The sequence below is a fragment of the Bubalus bubalis genome, chromosome 22, assembly GCF_019923935.1.
Source record: "Bubalus bubalis isolate 160015118507 breed Murrah chromosome 22, NDDB_SH_1, whole genome shotgun sequence".
Classification (NCBI taxonomy): Eukaryota; Metazoa; Chordata; class Mammalia; order Artiodactyla; family Bovidae; genus Bubalus; species Bubalus bubalis.
Genome location: NC_059178.1, coordinates 1,438,471 through 1,461,255, shown reverse-complemented (window position 1 = coordinate 1,461,255; position 22,785 = coordinate 1,438,471). Strand labels below are relative to the sequence as shown.

Below are 22,785 nucleotides of genomic sequence, written 5' to 3'. Positions count from 1 at the left end.
GAGCTTACCTTATTACAAATCCTTTATAGATATTTCAGCTACAAATATTTTTTGGGTGCACAGAGTAAAGATCCATTGATTTCATGCATATGCGTGTGTGTTTCTGAGCGTGTGTATTGCTCTCTGATCAAGCAAAGTTAACCGTGAGCCCACAGTGTGCGTAGGACAAAAGAAACAAACTCTGCGGGTCGACAGTAAAGGGGTTTTGAAGATGGAGAGGTGAGGCAGGAGATGAAGTTTCTCTTGCTTAGTCCCCAGGGAACCCCTCGAGTTCTGCAGGCACCAGTTTGAAAACCGTAGTTATTTTCCTGAGTGAGCAGAGGTTGGGAGTGGAAAGGGCTAGGGTTTTACTTAGAAGGTCTAAAAGACTGTGGTGACCACAGGCATAGCAAACCCCAGTGAGGTTATCTGGGCCAGCCGGGAGGCCTGAGGAACCCCTGCTGTGAGACATGACCTCTGTCTTTGGGGGACGTCCTGGGACCATGTTCATGTAAAGGGTTTGGTAGATTAGTGCTTTTGTTTTTTTCCTTGGCTACACTATAAGACTTGCAGGATCTTAGTTCCCCGACCAAGTATCGAACCTGGGTGCTCGGCAGTGAAAATGCAGAGTCCTAACCACTTGGCTGCCAGGGAACTCCCAGATTGACTCATTTTTGTTGATTTATTGGGAGGGAGCATTTTTGATTGGCGCATGTTCCTCCTTCTAATTTAAGGAACATACATGTCTTCCAAATGCACCACTACGTCTGAGAGCGTCTGTCTGCCCTGTGGCTTGGACGAGTACCTGGACACCTGGAATGAAGAAGATAAATGCTTGCTGCACAAAGTCTGCGACCCAGGTGAGTCAGCCCGTCGGGGCAGTGTGGGTGAATGACATTGTTGGATATGGTGATGCTCTGACTTTGGGGGCAAGGAAGACGTCTGCCCACAGACCCCCAAGGGTGTGCCTTAGAGCCCAGGAGCACTGTGTTACGGCTTTTTGTATAGAACTTCTGTTCTGGAATATATCCGTTTTGTTTTGTTTTTATTGAAAGTGAAAGTGAAGTCGCTCAGTCGTATCCGACTCTTTGCGACCCTGTGGACTGTAGCCCACCAGGCTCCTCCGTCCCTGGGATTCTCCAGGCAAGAGTACTGGAGTGGGGTTGCCATTTCCTTCCCCAGTTTTTACTGAAGTGCAGTCGATTTAGTGTTGCGTTTGTTTCAGGGGTGTGTGTGTGTTCTTTTTCAGATTCTTTTCCCTTATAGGTTATTACAAAGCATTGAGTGTAGTGTCCTGTGCTGAGATTTGATCCTTGCTGGCTCTGTTTTACATACAGCAGTGTGTATATGTTAATTCCAGACTCCTGATTTATCTCCCCTCCTACATTTCCTCTTTGCTAACTAGGTTTGTTTCCTATGTCTCTGGGTCTCATTCTGTTTTCTAAATAAGTTCATTTGTATCATTGTTTTAGATGCCACATATAAGTGATAATATATGATATTTGTGTGTTTAGTCCTGGAAGGTATCTTACACTTGACAAAAGGTCTCCACGGCACTTCCACATATGTTGTGTTACTTAATTCTCACAAAACAACCCTGTGAAAAAGCTACGATTACCCCATTGTAAAAATGAAGAAACTTACAATTATCCCATTGTAAAAACGAAGAAACTAAGAGGGAGGGAGTGATTTCTCCAAGGTTACAAATGAGAAGCAGGACTCAAAACCAGACCTTCTAACTCCCAGGTCTTTTTCCTAAACTATCCACGTCTTCCTACCTCCATAGTCTGATCTACTTATCATTACTGCTATAGGGCTTTTGCCTCAGAGCTTTTAAAAATTAAAGCTTATTTATAAGAATAGGATCAAAATATGTCTCCTGAGTCCCAACCCAGAAGCTCCTTTCCTCCCCTTTTTTTCCATCTTTCATTCAGGTCATCTGTTAAGGAAGCCACGCCGTTGGTCCTGTGGGGTTTCCACTGTCAGGGCTTTGCTAGCTGCACTATCTCGGTCTCGTTAAACGATGTCTTCTGTCCCCTGTATTTCCTGTAAAGGGGTTATTAGATTTAGAAGGCTGATCAGAATCTGGCTTGGGTTTTTCTGCTTTGTTTTTGGCAAAACTCCTTCAAAAGGTGATGTCAGGGGTCACAGTGTAGCTGCTTCTCTCTTTTCTGGGTGATATGAGCAGCTGTTGACCATCATGACCTAGATCCATTTTCATTTAGGGGCTGCAGAAAGGTGATGTTCCAACTCCATCACCCTTTCTTCATTTATTGGCTGGGATGCTTTCTAACCAGAAACTTCTCTCATCAACTGGTCGCTACCCTGAAGTGCAGTCTGTACAGGAAAGGCAGAATGAACGCTTATAACTTTATTTTTCCACTTTTCAAAACAACGACCCCATCACCAAGTTGTCTCCAGAGGATCTGTATGAATATAACGAGCTAGCTTCCTTTCTCGCTCCCTGTCATCTTGGCAGCTGCACTTGGTTGGAGGCATCCCACACCTAAGGCTGCAAAGAAGATGAAAAAGTCGCTGGAGGTGATCAACTCTAGGCTCCAGTCGCTCCGGTTGATCAACTCTAGGCTTCGTTATGAAAAGTGGAAAGTGTGTGCTGGGGTACAAGCAGACTCTGAAAATGATCAGACAAGGCAAAGTGAAACTAGCTGTCCTCGATAAACTCTGCCCAGCCTTGAGGGAATCTGAAATTGCGTATTATGCTACAGTGGCCAAAACCAGTGTCTACCACTGGCGCTCAGTCGCTCAGTTGTATCCAGCTCTTTGCGACCCCATGGACTGTCACCGGCCAGGCTCCTCTGTCCTTGGAATTTTCCAGGCAATATTTTGGAGCGGGTTGCCATTTCCTACTCCAGGGGATCTTCCTGACCCAGGGATCGGACCTGCATGTCTTATGTCTCCTGCACTGGCAGACAGATTCTTTACCACTAGTGTCTATCGCTATGGTGGCAAAAATAACCTTGAATTGGGCACATCGTGTGGAGAATCCTGCAGAGCCAGATATGCTGGCTTCCTGGGCCAGGTGACTGATATCATTAGAAGCATGCCAGGACAGACTGGTGAAAAGCAGATCACACACAATTTTTCTTTAATAAAACTAGCCAGAGCTTATTTTTTACAAAAAAGAATATTATGAACTCATGCATTTACATGTTGGAGGTGTTTTAATCTACTGCAGTTACTAGTTTTACTGGGGCTTAGATTATCTCTCCTCTCCCAAGTGACCCTCTTTTGATACAGCCTTGGGTATCTTTAAGAGCTCTTTCTCCCAGGCTTATCTTGGACATTTCCTTCCCTAAAGCTGGAATCAGCCATTTTTCCAAGGATGTCTCATTGCTTCATTAGAACAACTGATTTAGTGACTTCAGTCTGGGTGCTCAGAAGGCTCATTGCTACAAGGATTGATCCTTCTATTGATATATAGGTTTTTTTTTTTTTTCAATAGACAGAACAAAAATACTAGGAAATAAGTTTTTTTTTAAAGCACTGTAACATTTCTAAAATTAGAGATAGCTGGCAGATTTTGTCTGGAGAAGATAACATGGAAACTCCACTGAGCAGAAGCATCTGATCAAGTCTTTTTTTCTTTCCCATTGCTTAGTAATGAGTTTGACTCATCACTGTCTCTTGGAAAGAAAGATTCACTCTGTCTACTGCCAAAATTGATTAAAGCCCCAAACCTGGTGCATTAAGATATTTAAAAATATGTCAAAATCATCCATCACCACAGAGGGTTATATGCACTTACTTTTGAGTGGTGGAGGGGGGCTTCCCTGGTGGCTCATCAGTAAAGAATCTGCCTTCCAGGCAGGAGTCAGGGGTCTGATCCCTGAGTAAGAAAGATCCCTGGAGAAGGAAGTGGTGACCCACTCCAGTATTCTTGCCTAGGAAATCCCACGGATGGGGGAGCCTGGCGGGCTATAGTCCGTGGGGTCGCAAAAGATTCGGACACTCCTTAACAACAAACGACAACCACAAATTTTGAGTGGGAGACCGGAATTCAAGTTTTCCAAGGAAAATGACTCTTGTCCATGTGTGTTCCAGACAGTTTGTTTGGGTTTATGCAAGTTGGTCTTGGTGCTTCACAGCTGACCTGGGCCTCGGAGAGTGGACCCAGAAGGGAGAGGGACCTCCCGGCCCCCAGCTCTGGTCTGGAAAGAAGTGGGGTAGGAGACACTGCTTCCCTGCGGTTACAGCTGGAGACAGTGAACTGGGAAAGGTTTCTGGTTGGTTTGTTTCCTCTTGCAGCTCTGTCCTTGGCAGTCCAGGCTGCTATAGCAGAATACCACAGACCTGGTGGCTTAAACAGCAGATATGTATTCCTCGCAGCTCTGTAGGCTGGAAGTCTGAGATCAGGGTGCCAGCATGCTCAGGCTCCTGATGAGGGCCCTCTCCTTGGCTCCAGGACAGCCACTTTCTTGTGTCTTCATGTGGCAGAGAGCAGAGGGAGGGTGAAACCACGTTTTCTGCTGTCTCTTATTTTAAGGGCACTAATTCCATCCAGAGGGGCTCCACCCTCATGACCTAATCACCTCCCAAAGCCCCCACCTCCTAACGCCATCACACTGAAGGGGATTAGGATTTCAACATAAGAATTTTCAGGGGACACAAACATCAATCCATAACTAACACTGATAAGTATTAAGGAATATACAGTACAAGGGCTGTTTGGACAATCCAGATTAGGTGAGGCTGTATAGTGGTAGGAGGTCTGTTTTAAATAATGTTATTGTGCTGTTTTGTGTGTATGTGTGTGCAGTTGATTCCTGTTGTTCATGGTGCATGCATGCATGCATGCTAAGTCGCTCATCCAGTTCCAGCTCTCGGCAACCCCTTGGACTGTAGCCCACCAGTTCCTCTGTCCATGGAATTCTCCAGGCAAGAATACCGGAGTGGGTTGCTATTCCCTTCTCTAAGGGATCTTCCAACCCAGGGATTGAACCCAGGTCTCCCCTCTGAAGGCAGATTCTTTTACCACCTGAGCCACTGGGGAAGTCTTTATTCATGATAGCTTAGTTAAGTTCTATAAAGTCATCACAAACACTTGAGTTAGTAAATACTGCCCCTGGGTGTGTAAATATGACCTAGATTTGTGCCTGTTTTTTGTGTAACCTTATTTAAGAAATATTTTGATTCATAACAATGTCACAATAAACAACACTGAACAAAGTTTCTCTAACATATGGATTTTCTCTGGAAGACATATCACTGCCTTCTCCAGAACGCTCGGCAACAGTTCAGCTCTAGGCTAGGGGGCCACTTTACTCAAGGAGCTCACCAACAAAAAACACAAAAATAAGGCACTAGACAGACCACAGGAAGGACTCTGATTTCCAGTGAGAGCTGAAACTGGAAGGCAGCACCACCTCCTCTGCCCTCTGCTGGGAACGCACCTGCCGGCTGGTGCGTCAAAGTTTTCACTGTTCTGCGTGCTTCTGACGGAGAAGGCAATGGCACCCCACTCCAGTACTCTTGCCTGGAAAATCCCATGGACAGAGGAGCCTGGTGGGCTGCAATCCATGGGGTCGCTAAGAGTCGAACACGACTGAGCGACTTCACTTTCACTCTTCACTTTCATGCATTGGAGAAGGAAATGGCAACCCACTCCAGTGTTCTTGCCTGGAGAATCCCAGGGATGGGGCAGCCTTATGGGCTGCTGTCTATGGGGTCGCACAGAGTCGGACACGACTGAAGCGACTTAGCAGCAGCAGCAGCAGCGTGCTTCTGAGAATAACTGCAAAAGCGCCAGGAGTGTTGATTTGGAGGATACGATTAGATTTTAAGGAGAAGGTGAAATCGCAAGTATGAACCAGCGAATAACGAGGATGAGCTGAGCATGTGAGCATTTACCTCTGTTGCACAAACCCTGGAAAGGGCCAGGAGGTTTGAGATAAGCAGAGAGCACTCTGCTCTGTGTTGTAAGAAAAGAGAGGGCAAACGCCTTATCCTGAATTTGGGGGAGAGATTAGTTTCCAAGTATGTCGCCAGGCCCAGCCTCTGTACTTCTCCCACTTATCTGCTCACACAGGGAGGTAGGTCTGTTTTCAAGGCGGCCCTCCAGGATCCCAGATGAACCCCCATCTCCAGAAACCCTATGGGTTTAGATCCCATTAGCCCTGGTGTTAAGAATGCGTCTTACATTGGTTTACTAGAAATCAAGGAGCTGTGAAGTCCAGTTTTGCATGAGTCAAAATCGTCAGGGCTTAGCAACTCCCCGGGCTTTAATCTTCCTACTAACATGAAAATTGACTTCTCAAAACGCACAGGTCTCCTAATTATTGACAGAGAGATAAACCAAAAACGAGCGGGGCTGTTTTGGTCCCAGCACGGCAGGTGCTCAGGGGAACCTGAGGGTTCCCGAATCCTGGCCTCCGTGACTCACCGCGCGCGCCCCGGGCGGGAGGGAGGGCGCGAGGGGTCCGAGGGATCCGGGGTCCGGGGTCCGGGGCGAGGACGGCGGGCTCGAATGGCACGAGGCGGACGCTGTATCTTTCTCTCCCGCAGGCAAGGCCCTGAGGGCCGTGGAGCCCGGCAACCGGACGGCGCCGCGCCGCTGCGCCTGCACCGCCGGCTACCACTGGAGTGAGGACTGCCGCTGCTGCACCCGCAACGCCGAGTGCGCGCGCGGCTTCGGCGCCCGGCGCCCCGGTACGCGCGGCCGGGCGGAGCCTCCCCGGGCGCCTGCGGCCTCTCGGGGCGCTCCCCTGCGCCGTCACGCTCGGCCGGCGCGGGGGCGCGGGAGGAGACGAGGGTCCCCGGAGGCAGAGCGCGGGGTGCGCGCCCGCAGGACGCGTGGGAGCTCGGCGCCCATCCCCAGGCTCCTCCTCCTGCGAAACCTTCCCACCCCCATTTAGGGGGAAACCGGATCAGGCAGGGGTCCCCAAACTTGTGTGCCCACTTAGAAGAATTTTGCAAAGCCGTGTGCCTCCAGCCAAAAATTTAAATCGACATCTAAGCATTTTTATTACAAATTTCAAGAGTTGCTAAGGATTTAGTTTCCAGGGAATTAGTCCGTAACACTTTCTAAAATTTTCAGTGGGATCTGAACTCCGTAGCAGTTGGATACCCATCATCATCCATGTAAAAAGGTAGCTATCAGAGGCCTTCCCTGGAGGTGCAGTGGTTAAGACTCGGCGCTCCAGAGCAGGGGACGGGGGTTTGACCCCTGGTCGGGGAATTAAGGTCCAGCATGTCCCAAGGTGTGGCCAAAAATTTTTTAAATGAAAAAAAAAAAAAAATTCCTTGATCGTCTCTAACTGTTGGAAACTCTATGTGGCTCTTTTCTCTCCTTTGATTTGTATCCATTTCACCTTCCCCACAGAGTTTCATAGTAATATATTTTTAGGCTCAGAGGGTTTTTACTAATTACCTTTTCATACTCTTTCACATTTTAAAAATGCACCCATGTGAAATTTTAATTTTCTTTTCTTTTTGGTTGCACCAGGCACCTTGCAGGATCTTGGTTCCCCCACCAGGAACGAACCCCCCCATCCCTCACCCGCTCCACCCCCTGCCCAGAGTTCCAACCAATCTCTAGACTGCCAGGGAATGCCATGAAATTTTAATTTAAAAAAATTTCTCATGACTCAAGCTTTTAAGGTTAAAAACATTTCTTCTGGACTGATTTGTTCTACAGTGATTATTACACAGTTGGTCCAAAAGATGAATGACTATATTTTGCTGTACTATAGTTATAAAAGTAAAGCCTGAGGTTGGGAGAATTAAAATATTATTCATTTCATTTCATAATCAGGAAAATCTGCATCACAGAGTCTGACTAAGTCAGCCCTTATTATCAGATTATCAGTGAAACCAGACAGGCTTTCTCTTGGGAAAAGTCGGACTTGATTTTCTGTTTACTAAAGCAAATCTCATGACAGCCTACTCCCTTGTGAATCCTGGTTCTCAGATACAGACCCAGGGTCTTTCTTTCTTTTAAGTCCCAGGGCCTTTCATATAGTTGGTTAAACTGTATGAAAGAAGGTGCTGGTCCCTTTCTGCTTTGTTTTCTTTTCATTTCTGGTCCGTGTCTCCTCTGCTTTGCCCCTTTGGGAACGCAGTAGCTGAAGGGTAGAGAGGGTGACACGAAAATCTCACCCCTGCAGTACAACGCATGTGACCTCAGAACAGGTCAGCCTGATGCCAGTTGCCCCTTTTCTGTTGTTACACCCTTGCCCTTCATGGATGTCAGTCGCTCAGTCATGTCCGACTCTCTGTGACCCCATGCACCGTAGCTGGCCAGGCTCCTCTGTCCATGGAATTCTGTAGGCAAGAATACTGGAGTGAGTAGTCATTCGCTTCTCCAGGGAATCTTCCTGACCCAGGGATCGAACTGGGAGCACCTGCATTGCCCGCGGTTTCTTTTTGTTTGAGCCGTGGGGGGAAGCCCTAATAGATGGACAGGGAGAGACAGAAGCTATTCTGAGGTGCTCTGGACAAAGGAGCTTTCTGTCACCGATCCTTTGACTTGTTGCTTTGTTTGGCATCTCAGAAGTTTGGCTCTACGGTAGGATTTGGAGTAGGTATGAAGTGTGCCTTCTTTTGTAAGTGGGAGTAGTGTGCTTGTGAAAGAGAAAAACAAGGAGAAAGTGTAGATGCCCCAAGGGGCCAGAGCAGACGTGAGAGCAAGTGTATGGAAGTCAGCGCCTTTCAAGCCCTTTGTGCCTTGCAGCCCCTTAGGAGTCATTTTGTTTTTAAGGGTTACTCTTCTAGAGTGTGATTATCATTTTAAAAGCTGTTTGAATTCATCTGAGTGACTAGTAGTTAACTGTACCTTTGCTGATATTGTTTCAAGGCAAACCTTATTGCTAGAGTAAGGAATGAGTCCGCTACTTATTGGGGCTTCCCCAGGGGCTCACACGGTGAGAATCTGCCTGCAACGCAGGAGATCCAGGTTTGATCCTTGGGTCGGGAAGATCCCCTGGAGGAGGGCTTGGCAACCCACTCCGCTACTCTTGCCTAGAGAATCCCACGGACAGAGGAGCCTGGCGGGCCACAGTCCATGGGGTCTCAAAGTCAGAGACGACTGAAATGACTTGGCACGCACACACACCTGCTGTGTACTGAGCAATTGCAAAAACCAAGAGTGTACTTCCCACTTGGCTTTGGACAGAGAAAATGTAATTCCTTATTTTTGCATTTTATTCATGAAGATAAACCACAGAAGTGCTACTAATTTCAAGAGTAATTTGTGGTTTTGGCACAAGACAGTCGTTTATTCTGGCAGCACATGGTAGCCAATGCCCTTCTTCATTGGGATTACCAAAGGGCCATCGTGGGCCAGTTGCAGTAAAAGGAACAGACAGGAAATCTGAGACGTTTCCTAGTTTGATAATATGGTTTTTGAGGAGTATGAGAGAGGCGACGACAGCTTACCAACCAGGATTAACTCCTGCTTTGCGTGCTGCGGCCTAAGACGGGGTCCAAAGTCCACCCCGCCACTCGTGCCTTTCTAAATAGGGTTTTATTGGAACACAGCCAGTGTGTCTTTATACTTATCTATGACAGCTTTCATGCTGCAAGTAATTTGCAGAGACCAGAGGGCCTCAAAAGCTTAAGATAATTATATGGCCCTTTATAGAAAACAGCCGTTACTGCCAGCCCTTGGTTTAAGAGAAGGACACCCATGGTGTAGCGTGGGTTTTGTTTTTGAACTTTGTCAATACTCTGATACTTTAACTGGTAAGATTACTGATCAGAAGGTGTCAGGGCAAGAAGTTTCCTTTCAAAGTGGTTAATGGGCTACCATTCTCTGTACTGACGCCTGGCGAGGGAGACAGGAGAGAATGGACTTGGCTGAAAGGAGACAGGTAGCAGCACCCTGGCCGGGAAACGAAGGAAGGCGCCTGGGACAGCAGCTCTGATGGCAGAGGCCGTGGACCGAGAGCTGGGCCGGAGTCAGGCCTGGCCTCCGCGTCCTGCCCCTGGACGGGCTGCTGTCTCGTGCTTCGGGGTCTCAGGCCCCCTGGGGCGGAGCCTGGGGGCCCCTCCTGGCCGATCTCTAAGTGTCCTCGTCTGTCCCGTGTTCTCTTGTCCGTCGGTCTTTCTGACAGTGCAGCTCAACAAGGACACGGTGTGTGAGCCCTGCCCCGCAGGCTACTTCTCCGACACCGTTTCCGCCACAGAGACGTGCAGACCCTGGACCAAGTAAGTGACGACAAGGGAATCGAGAGCTGCTTGATGTGGAAGAACTCCACCTCCGCTGTGTCTGTTGTGAAAACAGAGTGATGCAATTTGGGGAGGCTTCCTCTGGAAGCCAGTTTCACAACAGACACAGTCTGTCAGCTGGCATGAGGGAGAGAAACGCCTGCAGCCAGTCCCCCCGGACGGGTGGCAGGAGCTGGGTATCGCTGCAGATTCAGTCTGACTGAAGCTTGATTTACAGCTGCAGCTGCTTTCCCCCTTCTCTAACTTTATTTAGTTGCTTACGATGCTTATTATCACTCACCAGTCTCTGTTTTCCCAGCTTCCCAGCATCGCTGGTTTATTTGTGCAAAGATGTGTGTGTATGTGTGTGTGTGTGTGTGTGTGTGCATTGTATATGTGCATATAGAAGCCTCCTGCTTAAATAAATGTTTACACACTTGGGTTTTTTCCCCACATAAAATATCCTGAAGAAAACTCGCTCCACACTAATTGACTTACATCTGTGTGGCTATTTCTAACCACCTGGTGCCGTCATAGAGATGCGCCAGAATCCATTTAACAAGTTCTCTTGTTGTTCAGTTGCTCATTCATATCAGACTTTGCGACCCCATGGACTGCAGCACGTCAGGCTTCACTGTCTCCTGGAGTTTGCTCAAATTTATATCCATTGAGTCGATGATGCCATCCAACCATCTCGTCCTCTGTCGTCCCCTTCTCCTCCTCCCTTCAATCTTTCCCAGCATCAGGGTCTTTTCCAATGAGTCAGTTCTTTGCATCAGGTGGCCAAAGTACTGGAGCTTCAGCTTCAGCATCAGTCCTTTCAATGAATATTCAGGGTTGATTTCCTTTAGAATTGACTGTTATAATCTCCTTGCAGTCCAAGGGACTCTGGAGTCTTTTCCAGCACCACAGTTTGAAAGCATCAATTCTTCAGCCCTCAGCTTTCTTTATGGTCCAACTCTCACAAGCTCCCTGCTGCTGCTGCTGCTGCTGCTAAGTCGCTTCAGTCGTGTCCGATTCTGTGCGACCCCATAGACGGCAGCCCACCAGGCTCCCCCATCCCTGGGATTCTCCAGGCAAGAACACTGGGGTGGGCTGCCATTTCCTTCTCCAATGCATGAAAGTGAAAAGTAAAAGTGAAGTCGCTCAGTCGTGTCCGACTCTTAGCAGCCCCATGGACTGCAGCCTACCAGGCTCCTCCGTCCATAGGATTTTCCAGGCAAGAGTACTGGAGTAGGTTGCCATTGCCTTCTCCACACAAGCTCCCTATTGATAGTCATTTAAGTGATTTCCAGTTTTTTCCAGTGATAAATAAATGTGTAATGTATCATCTCGCCTGTATACTATCTCACACTTATATGAGCAAAGTCATAGTGAAATTCCTGGATCCTTTTACTGCATGCCTATTGTTGAATACTCATGATCGATGTCATGATTCTTTCACTTCCCAATAAGTTGATTCTCATTAAATATTCATTGTCTGATCCACCTATCCAGGTTTTATTTTCAAAAAGATTTTCTATGTTTTCAACCTCAAAGGGTATTCATCTGTAGTTTATCACTTAGCCATGGTAATTGGATTCGGAATCTTCTTTACTAAGCACGCCAGTCTGCTCTCTCGGACCGCACTCTAAGACGAGATGTTAGCAGTGGCAGCAGTCACTTCCGCTTGTCTCTCTGTCCACCTTAGTGTGTGGACAGGCACTGGGGCTGCAAATGTCCAGGAAGACCTTGGTTCCTCTCCTGAAGGAGCTTGCAGTCTAATGGGGTAGAATCTTTTATAGCTGTTTTTTTTTTAAATAAGGATATGAAGCCAAAGGACTTACGTACCTTTCCCTTCACAGCTGTACCATTCTTGGAGGGACAGAAGTGCGTCACGGAACCGATAAATCAGATGTGGTTTGTAGTCCTCTCCCATCTGCAAATCCATCAAATGGTATGTTTAATAGAAAAGGTTGGTTGGGTAGGTGTGCCCCAGTCTAATCAGCTCTTGTAGATTTCTCTGAATTACATGCTGTATCCAGAGGCAACCATCTCCCCCTTTTCATCTCATCCTATCCATGGTTCCTGGAGGAGGGCATAGCAACCCATTCCAGTATCCTTGCCTGGAAATTCCCATGGACAGAGGAGCCTGGCGGGCTACAGTCCATGGAGTTGCAAAGAGTCAGACACGACTGAGCGACTTCACTATCCGTGGTCAGCTCAGTATTTCATTTTATCAGTGTTGTAATTCCAGATAGGTTGTTTAGTTGATGATTTTCTACTGTGGAATGGATAACCAATATTTTATTCATATGTACTCCCCAAAAAAGAAAGAAAACTGAGGTGCAAATATAAATTAAAATGCCCAAATATGGTAAGGTAGTGGTTATCACAGCAGGATATCTATGGGAGATTTTGGTCACCAACCAGATCAGCAACTTGGCTAGAATACAATTACCATTATTTCTGGAACATCTGGAGGATCCAATAGACCTCAAGGACAGTTTCAGTGACTGACAGAAAGCGGGCAGTTAGTGTGGAAGCTGCTTGCCCAGGTGAGTGAGATGCTGTGGAGATGGGACCAGGTATCTCGGCCCAGGAGGAGCTTCCTAAGGAGGCAGGAGCACCTTGGCTGCAGAGCTGTGTCGGTGAACACGGGCTAAGAAAAGCAAGGCTGTAGCTTGGACAGTTTGGCAAACAGGAGGGCATCAAAGGTTCTGGATAAGAAATTACATAGAGCAGCATTTTAAAAAGACCATTCTGAAGAGAACGTTAAAGATAACCAAGGGAATTAAAACCTGTCTTAAAAAAGACAGAAGGAAAAGAAAGGCCAGAATCCCAGAAACCAGGCTGTGTAAACCAAGTGTTTATAATAAAAAGGCACGAGCCTCCAAGTCATCAGGCGGGATGAACAAAACGGTTGAGTCCAATTGTGTTGTAGATGAAGGACCCGAAACGCTTTGCAGGGTGGCTGTGGTTCCGTTCTCATGAGCAGCAAAACCCTGGTACCATGTTGTTATTTGGAAGGAGCTATGATAAGGGGCTTCTTTTTGCCTCCACAGCCCATCCACCTGGAGAGAGTGAAGTGTTCTGTAGGCAAGCAAAGATGGAGCCGGATGGTGCGGTGAAGCCGATTAGGGTTGTTCTAAATTGCAGGCATTTAAAGCTGGTCCTGGGCTGGCCTCTCTCTGAGCAAAGGCAGTCAGCAGGCTTGGGCTGCGTTGCTGATTTCACCCTTTCAAGTGGGAGCTCTCCTCGACAAACCTACAGTCCGCGTTGGGTCCCTTCCTGCTTCTTTTATTCCATTCCAACAGCCTTGATTCCAGGATTTAATTGAAAGGGTTATGCTTTTGAGAAAGAGTAAAAATGAACAATAGTTAATGCCGTTTTTCGCCTTTTCTTCCCACACAGAACCGCAGGTTTACTTGCCCAGTTTAGTCATTCTGCTGCTCTTCATGTCTGTGGCCTTAGTGGCTGCCGTCGTCTTCGGTGTTTACTATAGGAAAAAAGGGAAGGCGCTAACAGGTACCGTGTCATGGTGGGTTTTGAACATGAGTCTTAAACTGATGCATTTCTAGGTGTGTGCTTTGAAGATACATATATTGCCCTCTGACTGCCTCTTTTGATCTGTTTAAACTAAAGTGAAACATGCTTTATATCTAATTCATTGTTCTCTAGCAAAACAAACAAAAATCCATTGTTCTTGTTTATGAATAAGAAATATATTTATTTATCCTAGGTGCAGGAAACTGATAAATATTGTAAAGATTATGCATATCAGATATACAGGGGTTGCATGTAACCTAAAATACATTTTAAATTACATAATTAATTAAAACAAAAACAATATGTTCAGGTAAATGGCAGATGGAAAGTTTTGACTCGGGGGTTACCTTGATAGGTGAATTTAAAATTCTGAAAATAAGTTGTCTTATATTCAGTAAGATGCAGTTGCTCATTCTTAGATGAATGATCAAATGTCATCTTGTTTATTGGGAATAGTTTTCCACCAACAAATTGTTTGATAGTATCTTTTAACATCACATCCTGTTTGACTTTTATACTCCAAAGCTAAAACAGTATAATTTTTAAGAAAGGGTTCAACACATCACTAGGTTCCCTAAGCCTAGTGCCCCTGATTTGTTTAACTTTTTGGTTTATACTGGAGTACAGCAGATTGACAGTGCTGTGATAATTACCGGTGGGCAGCAAAGGGGCTCCGCCATACGCGTTCATGTAACATGTCGTCTTTTGAAGCACCTGCCATCTCACCGTCCTTCCCCGTTTTCAGCTGCTTGCTTGTTTATCGCATCCGCCTTTGCTGTGGTTCCATCAGTTCTCCCACAGTCACATCCATGGACTTCATAAAACCCTGCCTATCTTACTATTTCCATTACCATTCCAATACCTAATGTAACCCTGGGCGATCAAAAGACTAACAGAAGAGGGAAGATGGTGATTGAAGATGCCAAGCATTAAGCAGAGAGTGAAGGGGAAAAGTTGGACTTCCCTTTTTTAAAAGTCTCTTCGCTGTTGAATATTGTTATTCAATGCAGCTTCACCTCCCCAGCATTGGAAGTGGAGATGTGAATAATGCATGTTCAAAGATGCTGATGGATTGCCGGCTCATCCAGTCATGTTGTCATGAGATAAACAGACTTCTGGTGTTTTATTCTTTAGTTTTTGTCTCTGTCGTCACCTCTTCTGGCCATATCTTATGAGTGCCAAGGCCAGTGGGCCTGCCAGTCAGTGAGTCAGGGTGTGTCTGCTTCCTCTTCATCCCTCATTTACTACGTGTTTATTGGTCACCAGGGGCTGGACAGGCCCTGGGGTGTCAATACCAAGCAACGCAAACAGAGCCTGTGTCCTTATGGACGAGGCTCCTCGGTGGGCAAGGCAGGCGTTTTGCCCAGAGTGAGGCTGAGTGTGGAAAGGGAGGTACAGAGCCTCAGGTGACAGAGTTGTTTGTCCAGCTTTGTGGTCAGCCAGGGCCTCCCAGGGGAGCTAAGATCTGAAAGACAGGTTGGATTGCACTAGCCCAAGGGGAGACGAGAATTGCATCTTTGGAGGGAGCAGTGCGAGCTGGGGGGATTGGAAAGTTAGTGCAGCCAGAGCAGAGAGTGAGAACCAGGGTGAAATGAACCTGGAAAGGGAGGCATGTCCTGGTGGTGCAGCCTTGCAGGTGCGAAGGAGCATGCTCCCATCCTGAGCAGAGGGAAGGAACCAGTCCTGTGGGGCTAGTACTTGGGTATTTGACTAATTAAAACAAATTTAGGGGTACAGTAGGCGTGGATGCAGACCCACCAGTAAGGAGGGCTTTTGCAATCCTCCAAGAGAGAGATTATCATAGGAGTTAACAGTAATCACTGCAGATGGTGATTGCAGTCATGAAATTAAAAGACACTTGCTCCTTGGAAGGAAAGTTATGACCAACCTAGATAGCATATTCAAAAGCAGAGACATTACTTTGCCAACTAAGGTCCGTCTAGTCAAGGCTATGGTTTTTCCTGTGGTCATGTATGGATGTGAGAGTTGGACTATAAAGAAAGCTGAGCACCCAAGAACTGATGGTTTTGAACTGTGGTGTTGGAGAAGACTCTTGAGAGTCCCTTGGACTGCAAGGAGGTTCAACCAGTCCATCCTAAGGGAGATCAGTCGTGGGTGTTCATTGGAAGGACTGATGTTGAAGCTGAAACTCCAATACTTTGGCCACCTGATTCGAAGAGCTGACTCATTGGAAAAGACCCCGATGATGGGAAAGATTGAAGGCGGGAGGAGAAGGGGATGACAGAGGATGAGATGGTTGGATGGCATCATCGACTCAATGGACATGAGTTTGAGTAAACTGTGGGAGTTGGTGATGGGCAGGGAGGCCTGGCGTGCTGCAGTCTATGGGGTTGCAAAGAGTTGGACACCTTCAGTTGGACACGACTGAACTGAACTGAAAACTGAACGAACTTTTTGGCCAACCCAATGTTCGGCTTTACATAGATTAAAAAGTTCCTTTTTGATAAGAGGAGGAAGATGCCTTCATAGTCTTTAAATTGGTTCAATGTTTTCACTCTCAGGATGTTTTACTCACAGATTTGCAGATGACTGTGTTTAAAGATAGTATTGAACTGATATAGAAGTCAATAATACTGAATTAGAAATAGGAAATAATAATATGAAGCCCTTATCTTTACTTTGTTTTTTCTAGCTAATTTGTGGCACTGGGTCAATGAGGCTTGCGGCCGCCTAAATGGAAATAAGGTAAATTTAGAAGTCTAAAGTGCCTCCTCTAAGTACTGTGAACAATTTGGGGAAATTCCCTGGTGGTCCAGTGGTTGGGACTCTGAGCTTCCACTGCAGGAAGCTTGGGTTCGATCCCTGGTTGGGGAATTAAGAGCCTACCCATGGAGTGCGTAGGTTGCTATAGCTATTATTAGTCAAATATTGAGCCAAATTGTGAATGAGTAAGGGGGTGGGACCTCACATCCCAGGACTATTCCCAATGCTAAATACTGTTTTCTTTGCATTTCATCTGTTTAGGTCATCTCTGTGCCCTTGTATTATTTACATTATTATTTCAGTACCAACCTCGGCTGCCCGGAACAGACCCCTAAGAGAGAAGGGCGGTCACATTCCTTCCCTTTGTAGTTATTTTGGTGGCTTTTAATTTGGGTATGACTTCAACATTGTAGGGGAGCAGTGAGAGTAGTATAAAAAACTTCCATGTGCCCTCTACTCAGATCCAGCAGCTGTTTGTATTTTGACAACGCTTTATTATTTGCTCTCCATATGTGTGTCTGGGCTTCCCAGGTGCTGCTGGTGGTAAAGACCCTGCTGCCAGTGCAGGAGGCTTAGGAGATGCGGGTTGGATCCCTGGGCCAGGAAGATCCCCTGGAGGAGGGCATGGCCACCCACTGCAGTATTCTTGCCTGGAGAATCCCATGGACAGAGGAGCCTGGCGGGCCACAGTCCATGGGGTCGCAAAGAGTCAGACATGACTGAGCAACTGAGCACAGCAGCGTGTGTGTCTATGCATATGTATATTTTTTCCTCTGGAATCTTTTCAGAGGGGCAAACACCATGCTCCTCCGTCCTTAAATACTCCCATGAGAGTTTCATCGGAACAAGGACATTCTCTTATGTAATCATAGTACATTTATCACAATCAAAAAACTTAGTAGTGGTACAATACTATTATAGAGTTTACATTTGATCTTAAGATTTCAGTAATTATCCCAGGATATCCTTTTTAGATCCAGTTTCTTAGGTATTTTGTTGTGTTAGTCGCTCAGTCATGTTTGACTCTTTTCCACGCCACGGACTGTAACCAGCCAGGTTTCTATGACCATGGGATTCTCCAGGCAAGAGTACTGGAGTGGGTTGCCATTCCCTTCTCCAGGGAATCTTCCCAAACTCGGGTCTCCTGCGTAGCTGGTGGTTCCTCACTGCCTGAGCCCCCACCCGGAGTTCACACTGATTTCTGTAATTCTGCTCCCAGCTCTACAGGAGTCACTGTAGTCTTTCCTTGTCTGTGCTCGAATCTTCCCTCCTCCCGTAGCAGGAAACCCCATTATTCTCAATATATTTACTCATTTACTCAATTCCAGAATACACAGACAGTAGTTTCAGAATTACTAAGCCATACCACAGCAAAAAGCAAAGCTACTAACTAGAATTCAATATTTGTTTATGAGTTTTTTTAAAAAATTGAGATTGAGAGCATAGGCAAGATCCAGTGTTCTGAAATTACTTGGGTTAGCTCCCTCCCTTGCTTGGATGTAAACACGCTGCCCCCTTGGAAATGCATTTCGATTCATCTGTTTCTGGTTGGGCTCTATTTGAGGGTTCCCCCCCACCCCCTAATCTTCAATACCCCAAATACAGCGCAACAGTGAGCATTCCATCTGTACTTGTTATGGTGGAAATGATTACCATAAACACCGTTTTCAGCCGCGTTTAGCAGAACCACGTTCTAACGCTGGTATTAACGCTCTGCCTTCTGAATTTAAATCAGCAGGAGTCCGCAGGCAACAGTTTCAGCTGCACTCACGTGGAGGCCGCCAGCGCCCGCGAAGTCTGTGAGGGTGTCTTCCTGCTGACGCTGGAACAGAAGGTGTTTTCTGAAGACACGTGCCATCCGGAGGCGGGGGGCGCGTGCGCAGCGGCCTGTCCCCTCCGGGGAGACGCCGAGATGCTCTCCTTGGTCAGCGACATTGACGGGGACCCCTGCAGGCCAGTGCCCACGGAGGACGAATACACAGACAGGCCCCCCCGCACCGCAGACTCCGTGGTGGTCCTCACCCCGCCTGGAGGCCGGTCGCCTTTCCCCGAGCCCCTGGAAGTGGGCGAGAACGACAGCTTCAGCCAGTGCTTCACGGGGACAGACAGCCTGGAGGGCTCCGAGAGCCCCCGCCTCCCCATGCCCCTCTGCAGGACTGCGTGGAGGCCCGCGTCCCCCAAGAAGTCCTTGCACGGAGAGGCGGGCGGCGGCCGGTGCCCGCACTGGGCAGCCGGCGCCCGCTCTGCAGACGGCTGTGCAGGCTGCGGGGACCTGACTTCGGGGGACCCGGCGCCCGGACTGGAGACCCCCCCGAGTGGACCCTTGCCCCAGTGCGCCTACGGCATGGGCCTCCCGCCCGCAGCAGACCGGGCCGAGGCGGGGGGCCAGCCCCCGGACGGGGCCGCCGCCGAGCTTCCCGGCCCCGCGAGGGGGGGCCCCGGTGACCAGCCGCCTGCCTCAGGTAAGTAACTGTCCCTCCGCCACAAAGGCCCGGCTCGGTCCAGGGTCTGCGCTCGAGTCACCCGCCTGCCGGTGAGCAGGGATGCGCAGTGGGAAACGTCCGCTCCTGTTCTCTCCTGAGAAGCCTCTTTGCTGGGTGGGTTTCCGTTCAGTCCGCACGTCGGGTTTGTGGGCTGTACCCTCTCTCTCTGCGGACTCTCTCCCTTGGTTTACACGTGTCTCGTGCCCTTTTGCCTTCAGGCTCCTCAGGACGGGGTTAGGCCTCAAATCCCAGCATTGAGCCCTGAAGAGTGTCAACATTGACCTCAGGACTGGCTGAAGTCAAGGCATTCCCTCAGATTTATGGATTTGGGTGTTTTTTTGTTTGTTTTTTTCCTAAAGCAACCTAGGCTTCAAATCCCACCCCACGAAACTCTTATAAATTTCAGGACAACAAACCAAATTCTCTAGTTAATCCTTGAGGAATTAGTATTTACTGAGGGTAGTTCGCTTGATTCTGGACCCAATTAATGAGGCAGTAGCTGTCCTTTGGTGCTTTTTATGAGAAGCCTCTTTTATAGTCACTGCATACGATGTATTTATGGAACCAGGAGGATGGTTTTACAATTTAAAATCACGATTGAGATTTATTACTGCATCACTGCTTGAGCACGAGTGACCCACCAGTTGTAATATAGCTTCTTTCTGCGAAGGTAAAACACCCTGTTTTATTGTGTAGTTACAAGGAACTTTGTCACTGATGCTGAGGGCTTCTTCTGGCTCTGGAGATTATTTGCTGTATTATGGGAAGCAGGGAGGTCAGGGATCTCTTCCAGAAATTTCTAAAAGCTCTAGACACTCTCGCCAGAAAAATAAATATATGAAAAGTGAAGTGAAAGTGTTATTTGCTCAGTCCTGTCTGACCCTTTGCAACCCCATGGACTGTAGTCCTCCAGGCTCCCCTGTCTGTGGAATTCTCCAGGCAAGAATATTGGAGTGGGTTGCCATGCCCTCCTCCAGGGGACCTTCCCAGAACATCACAGGCAGAGAGCTCACCGTTTGAACCCTGTGCACGTGTACTATTTAAAGGGCCTCACAGCCTCCTCCCCTCTGCAAAACCACAAAGCCCAGGCAGGGACACCTTTATCCTGGGATGCTTTTGCTTTCCTGCCTCTTTGTTTAGACCGCCAGCAGCTCTAGCAGCCGATCTCGGAATTGTTTTATAACCATGAGGCAGCTCCATCTGGCCCTGAGTGGGGACCGCTTTGTCTCATGCTGGTGATGACTCCTGGCTTATTGAGTAGAAGGGTGAATTTGAATCTGTTTTCCGAGCTTTGCGGTTTGGCTGCACCTACACAGATTCACTGTTGTGTCAATGCTTGAGCAGCTCTCAGTCAAACTGAAAGAGGGAGATTAGCTGGGGGTATTTTTCAAAGAACCCTGATGTCTTTTTCCTTCCAAAGGCCTCAGGTTTCTTTTTTCAAAGATTTTAAGGGATCTCCATATCTAAAAGTTTGGCTCTGTGGTTCCTTTGTGTGGTTCTCTTTCTTTTCTGGAGGTGACTTTTCTTTCTACTGGTTGGACACACACACAAAGTGTGAGGTCTTGGGGCTACGGGGAGCGCGGAGCCTCCGAGGGGCAGGCGCCAAGTCCCTGACTCTGCTGGGACAGAGCTCTTTCTCAGTTGCTGACGTCACAAAGGTGACGTTGCTGCCGTGTGAAAAACGGATGCAGTTCTAGGAAGAGCAATGTTGGCCAAAGAGAAAGAGATCATTTTTTTCTTCCTTAGTGTCATGATATCAAAATGGCAGATTTGAACTGTCCTATGAAGAGTTAAAACAGTGCCCATCTCTGCTTGTATCCTTTATTTCTCTCCAGCATTAAACATCTAACCATGGAAAAAAGGGGAAAAAAATGTGTACCATCCACTAAGTGGTGTTAATTTGCAAGAAGTTTACACTGCTTTTTCTGTCTAAATCTGGTGCTCAGCCATATAAAACATCCGCAGAGCGTTGCCAGCAAGCGGGCCAGATTCATGTTCGCCTGAGGAGCAGCCAGACTGAGTTTTGAGGCTGTGCTGGTGCCTCTATAATTACTTCTACATGAATGGCCTCCTGGTTCCTGGTCCAAATAGCACTTTCTCATTATTGCTTTCTCCTTCTCCTGGCTGTGCCAGGTCTTGGCTGTGCAGTGCGGGATCTTTAGCTGTGTCATTAGTTGGTCCCCCTCCACTGAGATCGTGGAGTCTTCGCCACTAAACCACCAGGGAAGTTCCTCGTTAGTGCTGTGCTGTGCTTAGTCATCAGTCAGTCGTGTCCGACTCTTTGTGGCCCCAAGGACTGTAGCTCACCAGGCTCCTCTGTCCATGGGGATTCTCCAGGCAAAAACACTGGTATGGATTGCCATGCCCTCCTCCCGGGGATCTTCCCGACCCAGGGATCAAACCCAGGTCTCCCACATTGCAGGCGGGTTCTTTACTGTCTGAGCCACCAGGGAAGCCCATTATTACTTTAAAAAAAAAAAAAAGAAAATTCACTTGCCTGTTCCAGGTCTTAGTTGTGGCTTGTGGGATCTAGCTCCCTAACCACAGATCAAACCCGGGCCCCCCACATTGGGAGCAAGGCGTCTTAGCCATTGGACCACCGGGGAAGTGCTTCTTTACTGCTTTTTAAAAATTGTCATGCTTTATGTTCTATAAAAATGTGTGAAAGAGGATGGTGCTTGGGTAAAAGTTATGAGTGGGCTTAATCCTAAAAGGCACCATCTTCTCAGGACTTGAGGGAGGTGACCTTTTTATTGGCTTTTGGATTTATATGTGAGTATTTAAAATGAAAAAAAAAAAACAAACTTGCAACCAAATCAAGGGGTTTGTGTAAAGAAACGACAGGCCTGGACACGTCCTCAGTAGGAAAAGCACCTTCTTGGCATCCAACTTTTGCAGACGACGATAGCTCTTCAAACAGCTGCATAAGCATATCTTGCAAAAATAACACCCGACGGTAAGCCTATTATAGCCATGTTACAACTCTTAAAGAGCAGGGAGGATTACCAGCCAAAACCAGTGGAGGGGAAAAGACGCTATGGTCGCAGTCTGTGCAACTGTGCCCTAACTTACGCCTTAAAGTCTGCTGATGACGTGATGCTGGTTACCTTGCTGACAAGCTCTTTCACTGGAGTTTGCAGGCTTCTGTCTGGAAAGCCATCCCGTGCGCAAGAAAGAGCGGCTTCTGGTGCTGCACATGTCTCCAGCTGGCCGGTGGCCTGATTCTGGCTCCTGAGATGACATAATTGGTTCAGACACTTCTGAGCTGAAGAGAGGTGTTTCTTCACAGGGCTCACAACAATTCTTCATGAGCACAATTAACGATTCTTCGTGAGAACCAGCTACACGATTCTCTATCGAGTCTTTACTGAGGTTCTGCTGAGACATGGAGACATGGAAAAGCTTGGAAGTAGGGATGGGCGCCAGGGAGTGGAGAACATGAAAAGAATCAATAATCTGAGAAAATGCGGCCCCCCGCGTGGTCCCCTCTCTAGCGGGTGCCCCGTGGGCCCCTTTGCCGGCTCGCCCACCTCCGCCTGGCCCCTTTGGCAGGAACCTCTCCCCTTCCTGCTCGAGCCCACGTGCTTCCCTTGGTGTGGCTGCCTCGTCCCTGCCCTGTCCCCTTTCCAGAGTACCCAGTGCCTCCTGACCTTCAAGTCCCTGCTCAGATTTTGTCCAACTCTTTGTGACCCCATGGACTATAGCCTGCCTGGCTCCTCTGTCCACGGTTTTCCTGGCAAGAAGACCAGACTGGGTTGCCATTTCCTCCTCCAGGGGATCTTCCAGACCCAAGGACTGAACTCAAGTCTCTTGCACCTCCTGCATTGCAGGCGGATTCTTTTGCGCTGAGCCACCGGGGAAGCTCAATGCTGCTTCCTAAACAAGGGAAACTCCCCGTCTGTTTCCC

General features: G+C 47.8%; 1 protein-coding gene across 2 annotated transcripts in view; it reads left to right on the top strand.

The window, feature by feature from the left end:
* The window catches only part of TNFRSF11A (TNF receptor superfamily member 11a), a 62,972-nt gene that overhangs the window by 27,410 nt on the left and 12,777 nt on the right, over nucleotides 1-22,785 (top strand). The window contains exons 3-9 of one of the 2 annotated variants that reach the window (XM_025273146.3): nucleotides 714-839; nucleotides 6,502-6,645; nucleotides 10,050-10,143; nucleotides 11,988-12,079; nucleotides 13,537-13,650; nucleotides 16,325-16,377; nucleotides 18,134-18,857. In XM_025273146.3, coding sequence (XP_025128931.1) covers nucleotides 714-839; nucleotides 6,502-6,645; nucleotides 10,050-10,143; nucleotides 11,988-12,079; nucleotides 13,537-13,650; nucleotides 16,325-16,377; nucleotides 18,134-18,857 — 1,347 coding nt within the window. Of the gene's footprint in view, nucleotides 1-713; nucleotides 840-6,501; nucleotides 6,646-10,049; nucleotides 10,144-11,987; nucleotides 12,080-13,536; nucleotides 13,651-16,324; nucleotides 16,378-18,130; nucleotides 18,858-22,785 lie in introns of both variants that reach the window. The other variant, XM_025273145.3, reaches the window with a different exon arrangement.